The sequence below is a fragment of the Centruroides vittatus genome, unplaced genomic scaffold (genome assembly GCF_030686945.1).
Source record: "Centruroides vittatus isolate TY-2023 unplaced genomic scaffold, ASM3068694v2 contig_883, whole genome shotgun sequence".
NCBI lineage: Eukaryota > Metazoa > Arthropoda > Arachnida > Scorpiones > Buthidae > Centruroides > Centruroides vittatus.
The window spans coordinates 957,625-981,518 of NW_027122575.1; the positions used below are offsets into that span (position 1 = coordinate 957,625).

Sequence of the window (23,894 nt, forward strand, 5' to 3'; positions counted from 1 at the left end):
CTGAACTATTTTAATTTAAAGTGATAATTATATATTGTTATTAACCTTTTACTTTAGCAAGTTGAATTTTTTAGTGTACAGTCAAACCTTGGTTTACGAATTTAATTCATTCTTAAAAGTTGTTCGAAAACTGATTTGTTCTCAAACCAAAACAAATTTTCCCGTAAGAAACAATGTAAAATGGATTAATCTGTTCCCAACCCCCAAAACAAAACCCCCCTTTTTTTTTTTTACTTTTTTAACAGCATTTCATGCATAAAAATGCCTACAAGTGCAATATAATATTATCTATATTTATATCCATCTTATATATATATTAAAAGCAAAATGTTTCATCACTGCCAATTGAAACCGAAACTAACACTTTACAAAAAGTGCTATAGAGACTTGACTCTGCCTGGATGAAATATGACCAAATCAATCAAGATAGATAATAAGTACTTTATCCACACTTTCTGAAATATTACGTTTCAATTGTTTTGATTTGAATTTTAATTAATTAATTAATTGATTTTGATTTGAATTTTAGTTTCGGTGTAAAAACCAAAGTTTTAATTATTATTTTGTTATTTTTAATTTTAATTAACTGGCTATCTAGTATTAATAAATGTTACATTAAACATTAATACAATCACTATAATATTACTGTTATACAATTAAATAAATAAGCAATTACCTATAAATGGATGAAAATATTTGTTTAAAAGACAATTAATTGCTGGTTTATAGGTAATTGCTTATTTATTTAAACATTAATATTATAATATATAATATATTAATAAATTTTTGTTGTTTAATTTGAGTTAAACATCTTTAAATACAAATTATTGGTTGTAATTTATATTATGTGTATGTCAATTAACACAGTTTTTATTAATTAGATTTAAATTGAATTGTGATGCATATTGAAAACTGGAAGTAGTATCTTACCTGCATATTCATTAAAATCTAATTTGAATAACATTATCATCGATGATTCGTGTCGTGACATCTAAAGACACGAAGCTAATCTCTACTGAATTGGTGGTGCTGTTGTCGATTGGCCGGGCCATTGACTTTCTTTAACATAGAAAGTATAGGAAGTTGATCATTGGTGGCCAACTTTGCTGAGTAGCTTGTTCAGAAGTCAAGTTATTTTACGTAAACTAGAGCAAATATGGCATTCAAAATTTTGTTTGTAAACCAAACTTACGAACACCCCGTAAACAGGGGTGTTCATAACCTAAGGTTTGTCTGTACTATTGATTTTTATAACTTTTTGACAATTCTACTGAACAAAATTAGATTTCTCATTTAGAGGTAATTTTTGGAATAGAATTTTTTAATGTTGTTTTTCTCCCTTCAAATATATTTTTATAAAATTGTTAATTTTTTAAGCATTTTGAAAACTAGCTTCTTTATAGAAATGTCAAAATATAAAATTTTAATTTAAAATATCTTACATTTAAAAGCATTATATTATATTTAAAATTATTTTAATTTTTAGATTGATATGAGTGATTTATTGTTTCAAGATGATAATCAAATGAGGATGATAAAAGATTTAGCATCATCAAGCATGTTATGCATGTTATCGAGTTCAAACATACCATGGAATGGTAAAACTTCAAATTTACATTCCTATATTACCACCAATGAAAAAGGTGTTTGGTATTGTGAATTACCTAGTAAAACTATTTTTTCAAATAGGAAGGAGATAATTGGTAAGAATATTTATAAAATATTTCCATTTATAAATTTTAAATTTTTATTATAGGAGAACATTTTTTAAATCTATCTAATCAAAGTTTACAGATATTTCCAATACTAAGTAAAAATTAGAAGTCTATATTCCTTAAGTAAGATATGTAGATTTTATAGTATGTATAGTACATTATAAAATTTCAAATATTTTTTAAATATAAAATTTATTAATCTTATTTCATAATAATATCATTCTGTGACAATAAGCAAATAGTTTTTAATGCTATAAAATGATAGTGTAAGGTTTTCCATGCTGTGTTTATAAGTTAGTCATTTCATGATGACGTCAAGTGAGCTTTGGCTTGATCAGTGGCCAGTTGGTGAATTTTGTGTTAATTTTCCCAATGTACCTTTTTGAAAGTCATGAAGCTGAAACATGGGTACAGATGGAGTGGATACACTTGGCAAATAATTTGACAATAAAATGAAAACTTTTATTGATCATCCATGGAAGAATTAATAATACACCTTATGAATTTCATGCAAATTGTAATTTTGGCCAACTCATAGGGAGGGAGAGAGAGAGAGAGAGAGAGGAGGGTAGGCCCTATTACAACTGCTTATTACCATAAGTATTGGATCAGTTTAAGCATGTTTGGCAGCATTGATATAGCTCTTCTTTTTCACTAGAAGTCCAGGTTGCCTTCGTCCATCCCAGTCTGTTCCTATTGGTTTTTCCCCCATTCTTTGTCCAAGATTCTTTGGGTGATTCAGCTGTTGCATCAGTATCCAAAATTTTCCACTAAGTATTACTCCTTCATCAGAGTCCAGCAAGAACTCTTGGTTAATCCACTAGGAACATTTGGTTTCCTACTTCAGTCTTTTGTAGACTCTGGGATTATCAATTTTAGCCAATCTGGTTTTTCTTCAATGAATTATCTGGGTTATTTAGACAATCTACCTTCTCACAGGAATTCTGTGTTTTTATTTGATTCATTAGGCTGTTGATAGTTTTGATGTGCCCATTTTTGGCAGAATTATAGCTCTCTGATAGGGTTAAAATCAGGACTTAATAATGATAAAACAATATTTGTTTTAATTTGTCCAGTAATAATAATAAAATTAACTCAGAAAAAAATTTATTATTGATATTATTTTCTGTGTAATTTTGTTTAAAATATTTATGACCTTTTAAACATGATTTTTGTCAGTAGTTTCACTTACTTTAATATTTTAATTTTGTAATGCATCCTCAACTTTTTTAGAACTTTGACATGAGCCAATGATTTTAATATTTATTTGAACCATTAATGTCCCTTTCTTTTAATTTTTGATTGGAATTTAAAATTAGCTTATAATCTACCCCATCACATATTCAACATTCCTTTTCAAATTATCTTTCAAACACATAACCTGCAGGTTATCCATATGAAATTACAATATTATATGATAAACTGTGCTTTTAAATTTGTGTTGCTCAGGAATTGACTATTATATTTTAAATATGTATTTTAATATAATATTGTCATATAAAACATTTTTATAACATTTCTGATTAATTGAATTGATAAATTAATTTTTTGAAACAAATAGGACATCATTGGAAAAAAATTCATTTAGGAACAACAGAGATTTCATATAATTTGAAATATATTTCTGCAGAAAGTTCAACTTCCGAAAAAGGTATTTTTTTAATCAATTTATAAACTTTGACTTTATTTTTAATTTTTTATTAAATATTTTAATTTTTTAAAGTAAACTTTTCTATGTTAAAACCATTCAGATTTATTTGAAAATGTGCCACATGTTTAACAAATTAATTTGTATGTGTCATTCTAAATATAATCAATAATATCAGCCAAATTAACTAGATAACTAGATTATACAATCAATCAATCAATCAATCAATCAATCAATCAATTTTATTTGCTGCACAAAAAAGTACAACACCGGTACCGCAAAAAGCACAACTGGTAAGCTAGATTATACAGTAAGACCCCACTTAACGCTGCCTCGATTAATGCTGATTCGATATAACGCAGTCTGCTCAAAGCCTAAAAAACGCTCAAACTTTACGCTGATTCAAATTATCATGACATTTCATTGATTTGTATATAATACAATTATTTATGAACACGAACTGATCAGCAAAAGGTGGTAATTCCTCGTAGTGCTGTACTTCCCGTAAATCTATGTTTGTTTTGTGCAATTTTAGAACATCATGGAACATAGAAAATATCAACTTTGATTGGTAAGAATTAATTGATAAATGCATGAACAAAGTGTGGAAGAAGTTATGGCTTAAGGTATCCAAGAATTTTCAATGAGAAGATCCTATCGCTATATCATTAGGTTGACCAAATTGTCAACCTAATCAATACAGCAGGACTAGGAGATGTAGACAAGTAGGATATTGAGTTGCTACTGCAGATTTCTGATGAGAGCCTTACCAACGACAACCTTCAAGAACTGGCAGAACAAGGAATTCATGTAGAACTGGAAAATAGTGATTCTAAAAACAAAGAACCCAAAGAATTTCTCTACAGATTTCCTTAGTAAAAGTTTGATAACGTTAACTGAAATCATTGATCAAATTGTAGAGAATGATCCAGATTTTGAAAAGAGTGCAAAAGCAAGACAAGTTGTTTTGGATGTGATCTTCTGCTACTGACATTTGCTTAAGGAAAGAAAAAATAGTGACAAATGAAACTATATGATTTTATTGTAAAAAACAAAAATTTCAGAAAAGCCAGGACTTTCATCACAAAAAATGAACTTTACATTTCTGTGTGCATATGTTTGTGTTATTTAACATATATTATTATGCAAATTAATATAAAAATAACTTTAATTTTAAGTTAAATCTGTTTATTTTTGGTCACATGTTTCCCTTTCCCTATTTACTCTGTTATGTTAAAATGACCTGTTTCGTTTAGCACTTTGTTGTCTTGGAACACATCCCCACATTAAGCAGGGTCTTACTGTATTCGTAATCTTGTTATTCAGATGTCATTTATTATGTAAGGTAATTGTTTTAAAACAAAATGACAGCATATTTAATTCTGCTAATGTACAATTGAAAAAATGAAGAATTATGATGATAGTTGAAATCCAAATTATTGTAGCTAAACATAATTGAAGTGTATAGTTTCAAAAAAAAAAAAAGCCAGCTCCACTTTTTCTGGATCTGGAACATAAAGGCTGTGAATATGGCTGATCAAGTGCTAAGATCAAGTGCTTAGCTAAGTTTTTTAAAAGATGGACTTAGCTGTTTTTGAAACTATATTCCTCAATTTTCCTTTCAAATGTAGTCTCCGCAAGCACGTGGTTTGCGGGTATGAAAGGAAGTGGAAATGAATAGTCGGTAGAAGCGTATAGATAAACAAACAAAGGTTTATTAATTACACACACAAAAAGGGGGAAATGATCGCCTGATTTAAACAGGCAAACAGCGTTCTTAACAAAATTAAGGATGACAATAACACTAGGATTACAACAGTAATTAATCGCGAGACTAAAACTAATACGCGATTAAACCTTAAAAAAACTATACAAACATTTACAAGATGGTAGATACCGTCGCCGTATTTCGTGGGACACGTAGTTACGAAATGAGATTCTTCTCGCTGGTTCTTGTCCTTTTTTTTTTCTTCCTGATCGGCTGCTCTGCTTCGAATCCTTTCTCTCGTATCTTCACCGCTCCAGATCCCCGATCCACGAAACAGAAGAATGAAAAATGCCTCGACACGTGGAAGTCATCCCTTTATATCTCCCACCATCCGGGAGCTTTTTCTTTTCCTCCCACGTGACCCTCCAAATAGCCAATCAAAAACCACGGCACAGCAATGACGACAACAGACGGTACGGTACACAACAAAATGGCCGTGCGTTACATCTAAAACCCGATACAACAACATATACGCGACGCGACATAAACGAAAAAACAAACATATAAATAGAACAATCGAACAAAAAAAAAATACATAAATATATACATATAATTAATAGCGGCGAAGCGCTACATATCTCCCCTCGGAGACGATTAACTACCGTAGTGTAGCCTACGGAAGTCAATCTCACGATGCCTTAGGTTGTACGGTCGCTTGCTTATGCCTTCGTCAGCGCTATTCCCCTGCGGAACGTCGTTACCAACACCCTTTACCCTAACATCACTGCTCCTCAATCTCCTGTTCCATCTCCCATCTTGACCCTCCTCTTCATCCTCTATTTCATGATCGCTAGGTTGCCTTTTTCCTCCCCTTTTTCTCTCCCCACGCCTAGTTTTTTCTACCGGTTCTCCGTAGCACATCTTTATACGGTCAACATGGACAGTCTCCCTGTCTTTGAAGTTACACCCTTCTACGCAATACGTAGTCGGGTTCACGACTCTAATGATGCGGAAGGGTCCTTTGTATTTATCCGCGAATTTATTTTTCTTCCCCCCCTTCTTTCTCACCCAGACCTTTTGTCCTACTAAAAACTTCTCCAATTTTCGCCCCTTACTCCCGTATTCTCTTCTTTTCTCGTTAAATTTGGTAGCGCGTTTCCCTGCCGACTCCCTTAGAGCACGAAGTTTTGTGATGAGAAACGTCCTACGCTCGTCAGTCGTGCTTTCATCGACGTGTTGTTCGAAATTTGGAATGCGGGGATCTATTCCATATAACAGGAATGCAGGCGACTCGCCAATTGCCAAGTGGTGCGAATTATTATAAGCGAAGCAGGCCGGATAAATCATCTCATCCCATTCCGCCCCTCCTCTCTCCGAGGACTTTGATATCATCTCTATTAGCGACTTGTTAACTCTTTCACATAACCCGTTTGAACACGGTCTGTAGGCTGTAGTAATGTTTCTCTTGATCCCAAGCCACTTACAACAATCGGAGAACAGGGACGAAAGAAAATTCGTCCCCCTATCCGAGATAATAGTTTCGGGTGCACCATAACGACAGATTATTGAGTTAAAGATAGCATTGCTAACCGACCACGCAGTTTGATCTCTTAAGGGGTGAATCTCTACAAATCTCGTGAAAATATCGATCATCACAAGGATAAAGCTATTCCCTTGACTCGTCGTATTAAGGGGACCTATGATGTCGACGGCGATCTTCTGAAAAGGGGCATTAGCCACCTCATTCTCCTGAAATGGGGCCTTTCCCTTATGAATATTGTGCCTCTGACACTTTTCACAGGTCCTAACCACTTCCTCTACTTTATCCTTTAGGTTTCTGACATAATAATGCTTTTCGATGCTCATCATCGTCTTCCGTACTCCCCAATGCCCCGACAGATTATTATTATGAATAGCCTTGATTAACTCCTTGGAAATGTCTTCCCCCACGCAGACCTGGTTGTGATACTGATCGCGCGCCCTGAAATAACTTTGCCTATATAGGCATTCGTCCACTACTATATACTGTGGCATCTTACTCCTTATGCCGTTACCATCAGGAGTTCTCATTAAATCCCGTTTAATAGGTCCAAAAAATTCGTCTCTGTCTTGCGACAAACGTATATCGTACCTATCAGGGATAACAAATTTCGTGGCCCCTACCTCAACGTGATATACCCCATTAACGTTCCTTGACAAAAAGTCCGCCACATTATTATTCACGCCCTTAACGTGCTGCACCTCGATGTCATAATCCATGAGCTCCATCACCCATCTGATTAAGCGATTGCTTCCGTTTTTGATGTTACTAAGAAAGACCAACGGCTTGTGATCGGAGAGAATTATTGTCCTTTGCCCCAAGATTAAAAACTTAAAATGCCTCAGGGCCATGATTATGGCCAAACACTCCTTTTCTATGGTCGAGTAATTAAGTTCAGCCCCCTGAAACCTCTTACTGAAGTAGCCGATCGGTACTAAGCCCCCTTCTCTGCGTTGCTCTAGCACTGCAGCAGCCGCTATCTTAGAAGCATCGGTGTGTAAGAAAAAGGGTTCATTAAAATTAGGGTGTGCTAATAATGGCGGTGTGGCGATGGCTTCCTTCAACTTTTCGAACCCTTGCTGGCACTCCAGACCCCACACAAATTTTTTTCCCTTCTTTGTTAACTCGGTAAGCGGTGCGGCCAGGTCAGCAAAGGACGGTATAAAATTTCGAAAAAACCCTACCGCGCCAAGGAAACTGCGGACACCTTTCACGCTCTGGGGCGCCCTCACCATTCTTATGGATTCGATGTTACTCGGGTCCGGACGTACTCCCTCCCTACTAATTATGTGCCCTAGATAACTAACTTCTTCCGCTAATATCTGGCATTTTTTTGGGTTAAGTTTAAGGCCTTCGCTATTCAGGGTGCTGATGACGCGATCGAACAAATCAAGGTGGTCCTCTAATGTTTGGGAAAACAAAACGATGTCGTCTTGAAAGACGAAGCAAGAGTTCCCTACGAACTTAGCCAAGATTTTCGTCATGACATATTGAAAAAATCTCCCACTGTTCTTACCCCCTTGAGGCATCCGGCAAAGTTGGTATTTGCCCCAAGGTGTGGAGAACGCGAAAACATGCCTTACCCTGGGATCCAAGGGGATCTGAAAATAACCCGCCTTAAGGTCTAGAACCGAAAAATATTTATTCCCATTAAGCTGAGACAATATGTCATCGATCCTAGCCATCGGAAAAACCTGCGTTTTCGTTATTTCGTTTACCTTCCTCAGATCCAGAGTGACGCGGAGCTCGCCAGAGTCCTTCGGAACGACGTGTATCGGGGAGTTCCACTCTGACGTGCTCTCCTCGCAAATTCCCGCCTTCAGGAGATCATTAATTTGTCTTTTGAGGGCAGGCAAGTAGCTGTATGGGATACGGTATTGCTTAACTTTTATCGGACACTCAGACGTCAATTCAAGGGAGTGCACGTGATCTTTGGTCCCCGATAACTCTGAAACTTCGTTAGCCACAGCGTTTGGATACCTTTTTAACACATCAATCACCCTTTCCTTAACCTTCTCCTCAAGGTGATCCAACTTCCATAACTCCGTCTTATCACCTAGCTCAGTGTTTATATTAATGGAGAAATCCCCACTTCCCCTCAGGTTCGTACTATTCACAACTACTCTGATGCCAGTCAGCAGCTCTGGGTGTTGGCAAATAACATCCATGCCGAAAATTAAGTCATAGTCCGTCCCCTTTGGAAAACTCAAACTAGGAGCCTTAACACATACCCTACACCCGTTCTCGAATCTACAATCGATAATTACAGCCTCATCACTTCTCAGGAGAGCACCTGACATTCCGCTTATACAGGAATCATTAAACACAACCCAGTTTCTATTCTGTTTTCTTATATTTTCAGCTAGCTCGTCTCTAATAACGGTCCTTTCCGCGCCCGTGTCGACTAGGCAAGTAACCATGGTACCTAATATTAGACCTTCGATTGTCGGTAACCCGCGTCTGGATAATTGGATCCTCGTGGTCAGTTCCAATCTCACGCTCTGGCCATCTGTCTGACCTCCCAAATGGCCCTCCATTAGTTTAAATGCCTACGCTTATTGCACTGTCTAGCCAGGTGCCCCTTCTCCCCGCAAGCATAGCATCTTCTCTCATTGCTCCACTTTCTATCGGGATTCCCATTTCCCTTCATACATTCTGTTAACGATGCGACCGACTCCGTCAATGCCCGTATTTGACCCTCGAGCTCTGCAATACGGCTGTTCACGCCATCCTCTTTCTCAGAGGACGAAACCTTATGTTCTGAATTCGTGCACACCTCGCTCATTATTTTCCCTTTTCCGCAAGCCGCCTCAATCTCTTCCTCTTCCTCTGCCCTACATATCGCTTGGTCCAAGGTGTCCGGATGTTTTTGCATTACCTGCCTCCGGATGTCAGTGGCCAAACCTCTCAAAAAACACTCTTTCACAGCGTTATCCCGGAGCGTGGCCAAGTTGCTGTTATGAGCCACGGCGCGCGAGAACAAAGACCTTATGCGGATTCCGTACTCACAGACTTTCTCTCCTCTCTTTTGGGCTATTTTTAGGACTTGACTGAAAGGATCTTGTTCTTTGTCCCTCCGATCGAAGCATTTAATGAGACCCCTCTTTATTTCGTCGTAACTCGTGATGCCTTGGTCCCTTAGGTCAAAAAACACCGACAGCGGTTCACCCTTAAGCCTGGCCTGAACCACGGTTACTTTGACTTGCTCCTCCCAACCTGCGAGAGACGCCACGTTTTCCACCGTTTGAAAGAAGCGACATATATCCAAAACATCGCCTGGCGAATTCGTAAAGCATGGGATCATCCCCATGAACCCGGTAACAATAGGGACATTACTGATCCCCTCCATTGCCAATCCGGATGATACTACAGTATGGCTTTCCATAAGGAAAAGAAAAAATTTTCAAACCCGAAGATGTGCAGCGCAGCGACGAATACGTTACACAAATAGTAGGGCCTGGAATGTGCGACGGACTGAACGAAAATGAAATGAGGGGATGTACGCTAAACCGACTATTCACTATCCTGTCGCGGACGCCAATGTAGTCTCCGCAAGCACGTGGTTTGCGGGTATGAAAGGAAGTGGAAATGAATAGTCGGTAGAAGCGTATAGATAAACAAACAAAGGTTTATTAATTACACACACAAAAAGGGGGAAATGATCGCCTGATTTAAACAGGCAAACAGCGTTCTTAACAAAATTAAGGATGACAATAACACTAGGATTACAACAGTAATTAATCGCGAGACTAAAACTAATACGCGATTAAACCTTAAAAAAACTATACAAACATTTACAAGATGGTAGATACCGTCGCCGTATTTCGTGGGACACGTAGTTACGAAATGAGATTCTTCTCGCTGGTTCTTGTCCTTTTTTTTTTCTTCCTGATCGGCTGCTCTGCTTCGAATCCTTTCTCTCGTATCTTCACCGCTCCAGATCCCCGATCCACGAAACAGAAGAATGAAATATGCCTCGACACGTGGAAGTCATCCCTTTATATCTCCCACCATCCGGGAGCTTTTTCTTTTCCTCCCACGTGACCCTCCAAATAGCCAATCAAAAACCACGGCACAGCAATGACGACAACAGACGGTACGGTACACAACAAAATGGCCGTGCGTTACATCTAAAACCCGATACAACAACATATACGCGACGCGACATAAACGAAAAAACAAACATATAAATAGAACAATCGAACAAAAAAAAATACATAAATATATACATATAATTAATAGCGGCGAAGCGCTACACAAATTAAATAAGAGTTAAAACTTCCTTAATTTGTATGATTGTAAAATTGTCATTTACTATATTTGAGAAATGGATCACCAAATAATTGTTTTAAGTGAATAAAATGTGTTAAAGGTGTATAAATTACAGATGCATAATTAGAAATTTTTTCAGTTATTATTATTTCAAATTATGATGGACTTAAAATATTACAAATCAAGCAAATAAAATTTTGAAAATTTTTTCGTAAACTGTTAAACTTTCATTGGATTAAAAGTGTGCTATTTGTTTTCTGGTTTTATACAGTTTTCTTTATTATTAATTAAAGCATTTCCTGTTAAAAAAATTTTCATATAAAACCAGCATGTCTATTGCATGGTTAGAGTATTGAGCCAGGTTATAACATAGACATCATCCATCAAAATAATGTTTTCAATAATAAAAAATTGATTGAAATATCTGTAGAGAAAATTATTTTTGAAGTTATTTTTAATACAGTATGTATACATGTTTGTGTAGTGAATTAATTTATAAATATATGAAAACATATCCAATTGTGTACATTAATGAAAATATTTATTAGTTACCAAAGATTATTTGCATTTATTTTATTATATACTGTTTAAAATTTTTTAATATCAGCTATTTTCTCACTTTTCCTCTTATATTAATATGTCTTCTTTCATAACATTACTGCATGCCATTCCTTGTTCTTCATAACTTTTTGAAGTAGAAAATATCTAGCTGAAATTTCAAATATATGTGAGAGATTCTAAATTAAATTTCTGAAATTATTAAAATTTTGTATTATTTGTATAAAATATTTTAAAAAATAATTTATGATAATAGGTGATGATTAACTGTTAAGTGATTTTTTATGATATTCCAGTTTTAAAGAATGTTCTTATCAGCAATCTTTCATAACTAACTGATTATTAGCATTTTATCTAAAGCATTACAAATAAAACTTAAACTGGTTAAACAAAATTTTTATTTTAATTTCCAATTGGGAAGAACCACACTGTTAGTGATTCTTTATTTATTCTTCTGAGATAGAAGGCAGAACCAATGCATGAGCATGACCTGATGCAATGACTTGCAAAATTACTGTAAAATCTTAATAAAGTCATTACATCAGTTCATGTTGGTTCTGTCTTCTAATTCAAAGTATAAATAATAAAATGGTTAAACATATTCATTTGGCTGAATTATTAATAAACAAATAACATTCTAAATAAAAATTATTCATTAAAAAGATAAACAGTAAAAATTGTTTTACATTGAATGCACTTATCATATTCATCAGATTCATGTTCTACTTAACAAATAAAATAACTTGTGAGGCTTTGCAATAGTATTCTTTGAAATCAGTTTAGTTGGATTTAATATTTAATAATTTTAAAATATATCTAGGTTAATCTTCATTTATTATTATGACTCCAATTATTATGGTAGTGCATACCATCTTCTTGATACATGAAGGAATAGTTTTCATAGTCCTGATTCTAAGATCAGTGGCTGATACTTTCAAGAGATATTCTTCATCCGCATTACCAACATCCCCAAATTATAGTTATCATTCCTTAAATTAACTATATTTTAAATATTTATTTTTATCTTTCAGGTGGTATTTGGGGACTCTTAAAAAATAATGATATATTACATTTTTCTAATAAAACTGAAAAACCATTGATACTTCAGCCACCTGATTTGCATGATAAAATTAATTGTTTAACATCAGCTCCAGAAGTATTATGGACATTAACATCACTAGGAAAAATTTTTATAATAAATGAAATTTCTTGTACCAATCTGGAAGAAATTAATTGGAAAAAATTAGATTTATCACAGTTGGGTAAGTATATTTTATATTAAGTAAAGTTAATAGTTTTACAGTGTAATTTTTTGATTTTTTTTTAATCAACCATTTTAATGATGTATTCACAGTAAATGTTTTATTTATAGATTTAAATTTTGAATTGTCATAATCATTTCTTTTTTAAGGAAGAACTATTCTTAGTTTGAAAGTTTGGTTAACAATTTGTTTAATTAATTATTAATTATACCAGTAGAAAATACAGAATAGCCTTTTTTAAACTTTATTATACTTTGGGAATACATACTATAAATCTAGAATGCAATATTAAATTGCATACAAGATTTGTATTTGCAAAAATTAATTATAAAAATTTTACTATAGAAATAGTAGTAAATAGAAAGAATTAAATTAAATAGAAAGTAAATAAAGTAATTATTTAAATAGAAGAAATTATTTAGAAATAGAAGTAATTATTTTAAATAATTATATATAGAAGTAATTAAATAGAAGTAATAATAGAAGAATAGAAGTTTAAATAGAAGTAATTATTTTATATATTACTAGAAATAAATCATATACAATGACATTTACAAAAGACATTATGCAAGAAAACAAAGTAAAATAGAAATACAACATACTAGGCTTTCATATCACACTAAATAAATGATGAAAATGCATAAAATAAATTTGATAAGATGTATAAATTTTTTAATTACTTACTTGCTAGAGTTAATATTTCTGTAGTGATTCATGATTATCATCCACAGAAAATTTGACCATAATTCACTGTACTTTGATATTGACCACTGATCAATTATCTAAGTGTTTTTTGTTACTCATATTGAAAAATTCTAAAGTAATATTCTAAATTAAAAAAACAAATTATAAATTCAAATTAAAACAAATATAATAATTTGATGAAACATTCATAAACAAATATATTTATTTATATTTAATATCAAACGTTATTATTTGAAATTTAAAACATCAAATATTTTAAGTGATTATTTTGCAAGAAATTAAATAAGATTATTTTTCAGTTAATAATAAGTTTATCTTAAAATGCCTATGGCTGATTGCAACTTATTAAGTTATGCATACAATCTTCAGCAGATGGCAATAAAAGTGTAATGGCAGTAAAAAGTGAAAAGGATTTTCCCATAGAAAAATTTATGGGAAATCCTTTTCCAAAACTTCTTGAAAATGAAAGCAGATAGAACAAAACAGTTTTCTGCATTAGAATTCTATTTAATTCTTCTATTAATATAGAGTTTTGAAAATCAAATTTGTTAATTTTCTATGATTTTAAAAATTCATAGAAAATTAATGAATTCAACTTTCAAAATTCTGAACTGTACATTAGTAGAAGAATTAAATAGAATTCTAATACAGAAAACTGTTTTGTTCTATCTGCTTCTATTTTCAAGAATTTTGCATTTTCTCATTGAAAAGCAGTACACTTTTACTGCCATCTGCTGGAGATCACATGTGTAATCAAAGAGGTTACAATTAGCTTTAAAATAGCATCAGTTTGCTTTAGGGAATGAAATTGATTTTTGGATTATTTATCCATTGTCAACACAACATATTATATAGAAGAAACTTTATTAGATTATTATAGTATCATTTTCAAATTTAAATAATACCTAATTTTTAGCTATAATTTTACGATAGATTTTTGTGAAATATAAAAAAGAATCTGAAGACTATTTTAAGATTTTCATCTTAATTATCTAACACATTGTTACTTTAAAAATATTACACTGGATATAAGAGATTAAAAGTATTTTGTACATATGTTTCTATCCAAAGTCTATTTATCTATTAGTTTTGCCCAATAATATTTTGTACATTAGCTTTTCTGTTCACTACATGCTTGTATCTAGCATAATAATTTATTCAATGATTAATAATTTCAAAGAACAAATCACATCGAGACTATTTCTATAGACATATGATCGACGACTGGTGAAAACAAAATTTTTACTTCTGGAAAATCGCTTTTGGTATTATGTTTTTGATGAGTATAAAAATCCATTTTCAAAAAAAAAAATCATTTATTTAATAAAATGAAACTTAAACCAGAGGACTGTATTGCTTATTATTGTTCACAAACAGGTGGAATTATTAATCCTGATCCTTTATTTGGACAGAGATTTTTACCATCGGATCCTATATATTAACAACTCCATTTTTTCCAATCGGGGAGAGGTCAATATTTTAAAAGTCGCCTGATCCAAAGAGGATATGGGTTTTTTGGAGACGTGTTTAGACAAGCAATATCAATCTTAAAAGATGCTGGAAAATATATTGGAAAGAAAGCATTAAATATGGCAAAAGACATTGGAACGGATTACTCAGTGGGAAATTGTTAAAAGACGTTGCACTATCATGGATTAAATCAATGGGAAAAGACATAAAAGATGACGTCATTCAAAAAGTTCAAAGCAGATTGGGTAAAAAACGAAGACATTGAAGAAAACGTGTAAAATGAAAGAATATTAAGAGGAGGAAAGAAGTCGATATTTTCTCGTAATGGATGAATTTTCATGTCCTTGTCTGAAATCCGAATTGGATTTCTTTAAAAACTATTCCAACACAGTTAGCCATAGAGAATACCACACCTAGTATTCTTTACCCTATCACCACTATCACCGATCAAAACTCTCCTATAGAATTTCTAATCCCTGGTTCGGGTGAAAGCTTAATAGATTTGAGCAGTATTTTGATTAATGCTCAATTATCTATTACTAAACAAAATGGAACATCTACATTGGATATAGATCTCATTACTCTGGTAAATAATTTATTGCATAGTATGTTTTCACAGTGCACTGTATGGTTTAACGAAAAACAAGTATCATCACATGTAAACTATGAATATAAAGCAATAATTGAAACTCTGTTATTTTCATCTGAAGAAGTGCAAAAAACTTTTTTAACAAGTTCTTTTTTCTACAAAGATACTGCTGGATTTTTAAATGAAACCGATCCGATTAAAGATGCCAAGAATGAAGGATTAAACACTAGGTTTATGAAAGGTAGTAAAAGCCAAGTATTGGATTTAAATGGAAGATTTCATTTCAATTTTATTAATCAACCTAAATTATTGATAAATGGAATTGATGTTAGAATCAAATTGGAACGGTCAAAAGACGCTTTTGCTCTAATGGCAGCCAGCAATAATTATCAGATTCGATTAAAGAATATTACATTAAAAGTAAACAAAGTAGAAGTTAGTCCTAGCATTTTAATTGGAATGGAAAAAGCCTTAGAAAATTCTGTAATTTAAAATGCCTTATCAACGAGTTAATATTAAGGTATTTACTTTAAGTAAAGGTATTTTAAGTTCAAATATTTCAAATGCAATAATTGATCAAATCCCAAAAAGAATTATAATCGGATTAGTTCGTAATAATGCATTTAATGGAAAGCTCGATTTAAATCTTTCCAATTTTGAAAATTTTGATTTAAATTATATTTCTGTTATAAAGGATTCAATTTTAATTCCTTCTACGCCATATACTCCTGATTTTGATAAAAAAAGTTATGCTCAAAGTTATGCAACATTATTCGAAGAGATGGGTGGAATTCCCTATGGAAAATATGCTAATATATCGTATTCCAATTACGCCCAAGGATATATGTTTCACATGTTTGATTTAACCCCTGATAAAGTGGCGTCAGAAAATCACGCAAGTGTTTTAACACAGGGAAACGTTAGTATTGATTTAAAATTCAAAAGATCTTTACCTGAGACAGTTAACGTTGTGTGCTTTTTAGAATATCGTAATACAATAGAAATCGATCGATCTCGGAATATTTACGTTAACTACTAAGAAAATGGATACAATTACTTTATGGAAACTAGCATTAGGAGATCCGGAAATTAGCAAAACATTTGGAGGAGTCTATCCATCGGATTTATTACCTCAAAAAATCGGAAAGAAGCGTGGATTTATAGTTAACACCGAGAACAGTCGAAAGCCGGGACAACATTGGATTGCAATTTATTTTAAGAATTTTACCTGTTGTTACTTTGATTTCTAAAGACTATCTTCGAGCATTCCTTCAATTATAAGATTTATTTGTCAAAATAGCGATCGTTTATACTGGAATCACAGAGGTTTACAGGGACCGTATAGTCCTGTCTGCGGCTACTTTTGTCTATTTTTTCTCTATAAAATATCAAGAAATCAAGATTTAAGAGAATTACATCCTTTCACAAAATTGTTCAACCATGTTACGTTAGATCTTTTGTGGTGATTTCCTATAACCGCGAACGAATCAAAAACAGGGCGAGGCAAAGGCAACAAGAACATTTATTAACTCACATACATCCGACTTGGATCTTACACGAAAAGGACGCCTCCTATCGTGAACAATTGACAAACGGAAGTGTACATTGACCAGACAATAAACAAAAACTTAGCTTGTATATACGTAACTTGATCCCGAATGGTTCTTTGACGGTCGGACACACAAAATAAGCGGATAGCGACTGACTAAAGCACGGTTTACAATGACTAATATGATTAACCTTAACACTCCTCCTTAATCATATTACAGCGTAACTTTTCGAATATTACACGATTCAAAGGTTTTGTTAATATGTCAGCAAGCTGATCGACGCTTTTAATATGTTGCAGTTCAACAGTTGTGCCAATATGCTGCTGAATAAATTTTCTCTGAATCTCAATATGCTTTTTACCCTTAGTTATCTTTCCTTGGTGAGCATTTTTAAGCATGTGAATTGCCGACTGATTGTCGACAAATAACGGGGTGGGTTTATCATTCTTTAATAATCTCAGTTCAATTCCTATTCTTCGTACCCAGCAGATATCGTCGATAGATGAAACTGCTGCACGGTACTCGGCCTCAGCTGTTGAGTTCGCCACGAGACGCTGCTTTCTTGAATACCATACAATTGGACCTCCTCTCATGATAAGAACTCCACTTGTGGAATGTAGACTACTGGCGTCTCCTCCGTAATCCGCATCTGTATATGCTATCAATTTCGGATCTCAGTTAAAAAATATTCCAAAATGTGTAGTTCCTCTTAAATACTGAAAAATTCTTTTAATCATCTTCCAGTGACTTTTCATGGGTCGATTACTGAATCTGCTCAGATAATTGACGGCGTAGCTTATATCTGGGCGGGAAATTGTTGCTAAATAAAGTAAGCTTCCGACGGCTTCGAGGTAACGATTTTGTTTTTCTAGTGTCTGGTCATTGACAAGATTTTCAGAATTCGTTTTCATTCCTGGCTCTATCGGTGTATTCACGGTGTTCACTTGATCATACCCAAATCGTTTTAATATTTGTTCTGTGTAATCAGGTTGACTCACAAAAATTCCCTCAGACGACACTTTGATCTTCATACCTAAGTATGTCATGTGTGATTGTAAAGTCCTTTTATAAGTAATTTCAAACTTGTCATTCAGTAACTTCAGAATCTTGAAAATGTCCTTCTCATTTTGGGCGGCAATGAACCCATCGTCTACAACTAATATTATTATCACACTTCTGTCGTTGTTATAATAAACGCACGGATCGTCGTCGGTATTAGCGAATCCTATCGTGAGAAAAAAGTCGGAAATTTCGTCGTTCCAGTCTTTGGCGGCTTGCTTTAAACCGTACAGACTCTTTTCAAGCTTGCAAACTTTTTCTGTCCCATCAGAGAATCCTTCCGGCTGGTTCATATATATCTCTTCTTTGAGATTGGCATGTAGGTAAGCTGTCTTGACATCAAAAACTGTTACTTTCATTTTACTGGATGCTGCGTGACTGAGCAAGAGTCTGATAGATGCATGTCTGGCTACGGGACTGAAGGTGTCTGAGTAATCGATGCCTTGTCTTTGCTCGAATCCCCTCACAACAAGTCTGGCTTTCATCCTGCCGTCCTGCTTACGACGTAACACCCATCTGCATGTAAGAGGTTTTGCATATTTTGGAGGTTCCACCAAGCTCCAAGTCTTCAGTTTGATCAGGCTGTCGTACTCGTTCTGCATAGCCTTATACCATTCTCTGTCCTTCAAAGCCTCCTTAACTGAAATATCCTCGGTTTCTCCTATCATGGCATAGTTGTGAATGAGTCCCATCTCATAATCGTTGAATCTGGTTGGAGCCTTTAGTTTTCGGCGATCTCGTAAACTTCGTTGAGTTTCCTCTGGCGGTTCTGGTCTTTCATCGGTTTCTTCTAGAGTGATGTATCGTGAATGATTCTGTGAACATCTATCATCCGAATCCTCCACGGTTTCGTCCTCAGTTTCAGGCTCTTCTATCTTCTCTCCTGTTCCTTTTTCTTTCATGCAGGTCTCGACTTCGGCAGTGCTTCCTTTAGTTTCAGACTTTTCATTGAAAATCACATTGTCAGAGCAGACGATCTCCTTTTCATCTGGTAAGTAGATTCTATAACAGGGTGAATCGAGATCATATCCGACGAAGATTCCTTTCATAGACTTTCTCTCCATCTTTCTCCTTTTATGATCTTCAATCAACACATAACATTCACAGCCAAAGCTTTTTAATTTTGAGATGTTTACCATACGTCCAAACCAAAGTTCGGCAGGACTTTTGTCATCTACAGAGCTCTTTCCTGTTTGATTAATGGTGAATACAGCGTAGTTAATAGCTTCAGCCCAAAGATTCTCGCTTAAATTTCTGGCATGTAAAACAGATCGAGCTGACTCTACTATGGTGCGCATCTCCCTTTCTATTCGTCCATTCTGCTGCGGTGTATATGTGTTTGTTCTGGTATGTAAAACTCCAAGCTCCTCCAATAACTCTCTGGTAGTCGAATTTTTGATTTCTGTCCCGTTGTCAGACCTTAGGCTTTTCACTTTTCTTCCAAATTGATTTTCAACTAGTTTCATGTATTTATCCAATGCTGCAGGGGCTTCGTCCTTGGTTCGTAAAAAATAAACAGTTCTAAAATGAGAAAAGTCGTCCTTGAATAAGAGAAAATATCTTGCCTTTCCCAGAGATAAGGTATCCATTTCACCTAAGTCAACATGTATCAGATCCAATACTTCCTTCGCTACCTTGTTATTTCTTGGGTGAGAGATATGATGTTGTTTGCCGTAGACACAGCCAATACAAACGTTGTTGTCCCAGTCATCAATATATCTTATATTGTTTCTGTCCAAAATACTCTTGCAATACTTCACATTCTGATGTGCCAGTCTTTCGTGCCATACTTTGATTTAGTTGGCCATCATGCACATTCCTGTGACCTCTCTGCGGAACATCATTTGATATAATCCTTCGACTCGTTGTGCTACTGCTATTTGCTCCTTTCCATCGGCCGTTTCGATAACTGATGTGTTGGCATTGGCAGTCTGAATAAACCCTTTATCCAACATTTGGGTAACCGAAAATAGATTGAATGAGATATTAGGAACATATAAAACGTCTTTCACAGTTGCTGGATACCATTCCCTTCCATTAAAGGCCTTGAGTTCGACGTCACCTACTCCGATTCCATTGATTTCTGTGTTGTTCCTGAGTATCACTTTCGTATGCTCCTCCAGTGCTTTGTAATTTGTCAGCCATTCCTTCCTGAAGGTCATGTGCTGTGTGGCAGCACTATCTTGATACCAAATATCCTGTCAGTTTCGTCTTGAGTTCTTGTCATTTATTTTCGTAGACGTCAATCCTACAGTGACAAGAGCTCGTCGTTGTCCTTTGGTCTTATCTCCTTTGTCTGATTCGTCTGACTTCTCATTTTTACATTCCCTTGCAAAATGGCCCTTTTGATTGCAGTTGTTACAATTGTAGGTTTTCCTGCAGTATTCAAAATATTTCTGACACGGCTTATTCTTGCAATATTTCTTTATATGTCCCTTTTGTCCACATCTAAAACATTCGACTCCTGAATTTTTCTGCTGGCTTCTGTCCTTGTTACCTTGCGTTTTCTGTTTTGAAATGAGGGCATTCTGTGCGATTGGTTCCTTCTTGTCGTCTTCCTTCAGTCTGTCTTCTTCCAGTCGAAGTCGCTCAATTAAAGTGTCGATGTTCTTGTCCGTAGGATTAGCATTATCCCATGACGTCCTGAAGTGATGTAGTTTCGGCGGCAGTTTTCCGAGCATTCTTGTTATAATCCAGCTTTCCTTAATTGTTTCTCCTTCAGCTTTTAAGTCTTCTGCATATTGTTGAACTGATAAGCAATTCTCCACTACAGACTTACTTGAATCATACTTATAATTAAAAAAATTTCTCTGTAGTCCTTCAATTGTGAGATCGGACCTTTTACCATACAAAGTTTCTAATTTGTGTATCATACTATACGCAGAGGTGCAATTTGCAATTTTCTTTGTGATATTACTGCTCACATTTAAACCTATACAAGTTTGAGCGTCTAAATCCTTTTTAATCCACGCTGCGACATCTACCGCATTATTCGCATCTTCAGGTTTAAGAATGATTCCGTTCGCAACGTCGTACAAGTCCTTCGATCTCAACGTAAGATTTAGCTTAAACTTCCATGAGATATAATTAATATTTCCCTGCGAGTCTTCTGACAAAGTTTCCATTTGAGATTTCACGATATCCATATTGACAGAGAGCACTGACGAGGTTGACCGACGAATGAAGCTCGTCAAAGATGGCGATTGCGGACGATGAACGAAGATGTGGCTGACACATGTCTCGACGCAACTTGCGGTTCTCAATTTATGAAATTTCCTTTCTTTCAGACAAATTCGACTGTTGAGATTCGTTCACGGGACCTGGGCCCATAACCTGTGGTGATTTCCTATAACCGCGAACGAATCAAAAACAGGGCGAGGCAAAGGCAACAAGAACATTTATTAACTCGCATACATCCGACTTGGATCTTACACGAAAAGGACACCTCCTATCGTGAACAATTGACAAACGGAAGTGTACATTGACCAGACAATAAACAAAAACTTAGCTTGTATATACGTAACTCGATCCCAAATGGTTCTTTGACGGTCGGACACACAAAATAAGCGGATAGCGACTGACTAAAGCGCGGTTTACAATGACTAATATGATTAACCTTAACATCTTTTGTAATGAATAATTTCCGTTTTGGTCAATTACCGTCTAATATAAAAATTAAATGTAATCAATGTAATATTGGATTTAAAAAAATTAAATGTAATGAATGTAGCTCTAGTTTAATAAAAGATTATTTTTAAAATTTAAAAAAGATGTTTTATTGAAACTAAAAAACAATTACATTTTTAAAATTTAAAAACAGATGTTTTATTAACTCTGAAAAAAAACTAGTATTAAATTTATTGGTCTATGTATGAAAAAAAAGAAATATTTTTCTTACTCTTTTTATACCTCAGATTCTGGAAGAAAAAAATGTTATTAAGTCTTTTTAAGAAAACTAAAAAAATATTTAAAAAATATTATTCAAAATTTGAAAAAGATACTCACCTTCACTAAATAGTATGATAAAATCACCAAAGTTATTAACTATTATATAATTTTCTTTTTGACGTAAAATTGTTGCTGGTGCATCACAATAATAACACTGATTGATGAATTTTTGAAATACTTTGTCATTAATTATTATCTGATATTTAGTTAAATCCCAAATTTTTAAGTCAACATAAATATAACAATTAAATGGTCCATATTTATCTACTTTATTATTATTATATATCCAATCTGGATCAGGATGTTCTGGAAATTATTAACTAAATCAATTTACTAAAATAGAAAAAAGATAGTTACCTTGTTTTCTTAACGTTATCCATTTCTCATTTTCAGTTTTAAAAATTACTTTGTTTTCATCATCATCTATTATTGGGATTTTAACCAGAATCCATTTTTCTTCTATCATTTCCAATCTATTATAAATTTTGTTGTTAATTTATATTTAATATAATCATTTTTTTCCATTATTCCGTTTATCATGCTTAAACTTTTATTAAAAAACTTAGAAGTTGAATAGCATCATATGTAGAAATGAATGCTTTTATATTACATGTTTTCAAGTATTCGGATGATTTTCCTGAAGGTCAAATTTTTTTTCTAATGGCTATTAAAATTTACAATACTGCTTTATAATTGACATGAACTTCATTGAAGGTCAATTTTTTTTCTGATCGCTATTAAAAATTACAATAGCGCTTTATAATTGACATCAGAAAAAGATATGCTAAAGCGAACAATCCTTACTTATCGCAAACTTACAATAATTTGAAACCCCATAGTTATATAGTGATAATTAATAGCAATAATCTATATGGATTAAGTATGGTTCAATATCTCCCATATTCAGAGTTTCGTTGGTTACGACAATCCGAAATTGACGAATTTAATATTAAAAATGTTTCTTCAGAATCCGAAATAGGATACATACTTGAACTAGATTTAGAGTATCCAGTTTTGCTTCATAATCTTCATAATGATTTTCCTTTAGCTGTAAACCATGAAAAAGTAGAATTCGAAGATTTATCTACCTATCAAAAATCGCTTTTATCTTCTTTAAATCTAAATTTTAACAATAATATCAAAAAATTAGTTCCCACTTTAAAAGATAAATCGCACTATATTACATATTATGAAAACTTAAAATTTTATCTAGAGAAAGGTTTAATTTTAAAAACAATCCATAGAATTCATTCTTTTAAACAAGCACCATACTTAAGTCCATATATTTTTTTTAATAATGAAAAAAGAAAAGCTAGCAAAAGTGAATTTGACAAAAATTTTTTTAAATTAATGAATAATAGTTTCTATGGAAAATGTATGCAAAATGTCTGTAAACAAATTAATTTAAAGGCTGGATTGAATAAAGGTCAATGCAAAAAATATCTGGACGATCCAGCACTAGAAAATTTTCAAATAATCAACAAAGATTGTGCCATTTTCAGATTAAAAAGATCAAGTTTACTGCTTGATAAACTGCTATATATAGGTTTTTGTGTGTTAGAATCAAGTAAGCTACACATGTATAAAACATATTACAATGTTTTTAAAAATTACTATAAAAATAATTTTAATCTGTTGTACACAGATACTGATTCGTTAATTTTAGAGATTTATACCAATGATATTTATCTCGATTTTAAAAACAATCATCCTGACATATTTGATTTTAGCAACTATCCTCTAGACCAGGGATGGCGAACCTGTGGCACGTAAGAGAAATCATCTGGCACGTAATGTATCATATGATTTCTGTCTTTTTCAACCATCCTTTCTGTTTATCACCTGATCATCTTTTTTTTTCAATCAGATT

At 33.6% G+C, this 23,894-nt stretch overlaps 1 protein-coding gene across 2 annotated transcripts in view; it reads left to right on the forward strand.

Moving 5' to 3' along the window:
• LOC136983558 (tectonin beta-propeller repeat-containing protein 2) overlaps positions 1–23,894 on the forward strand; it is a 78,936-nt gene that overhangs the window by 43,780 nt on the left and 11,262 nt on the right. For both annotated transcript variants that reach the window (XM_067280336.1, XM_067280337.1), the window contains 3 exons: positions 1,487–1,703; positions 3,277–3,366; positions 12,473–12,703. In XM_067280336.1, coding sequence (XP_067136437.1) covers positions 1,487–1,703; positions 3,277–3,366; positions 12,473–12,703 — 538 coding nt within the window. The remainder of the gene's footprint in view (positions 1–1,486; positions 1,704–3,276; positions 3,367–12,472; positions 12,704–23,894) is intronic.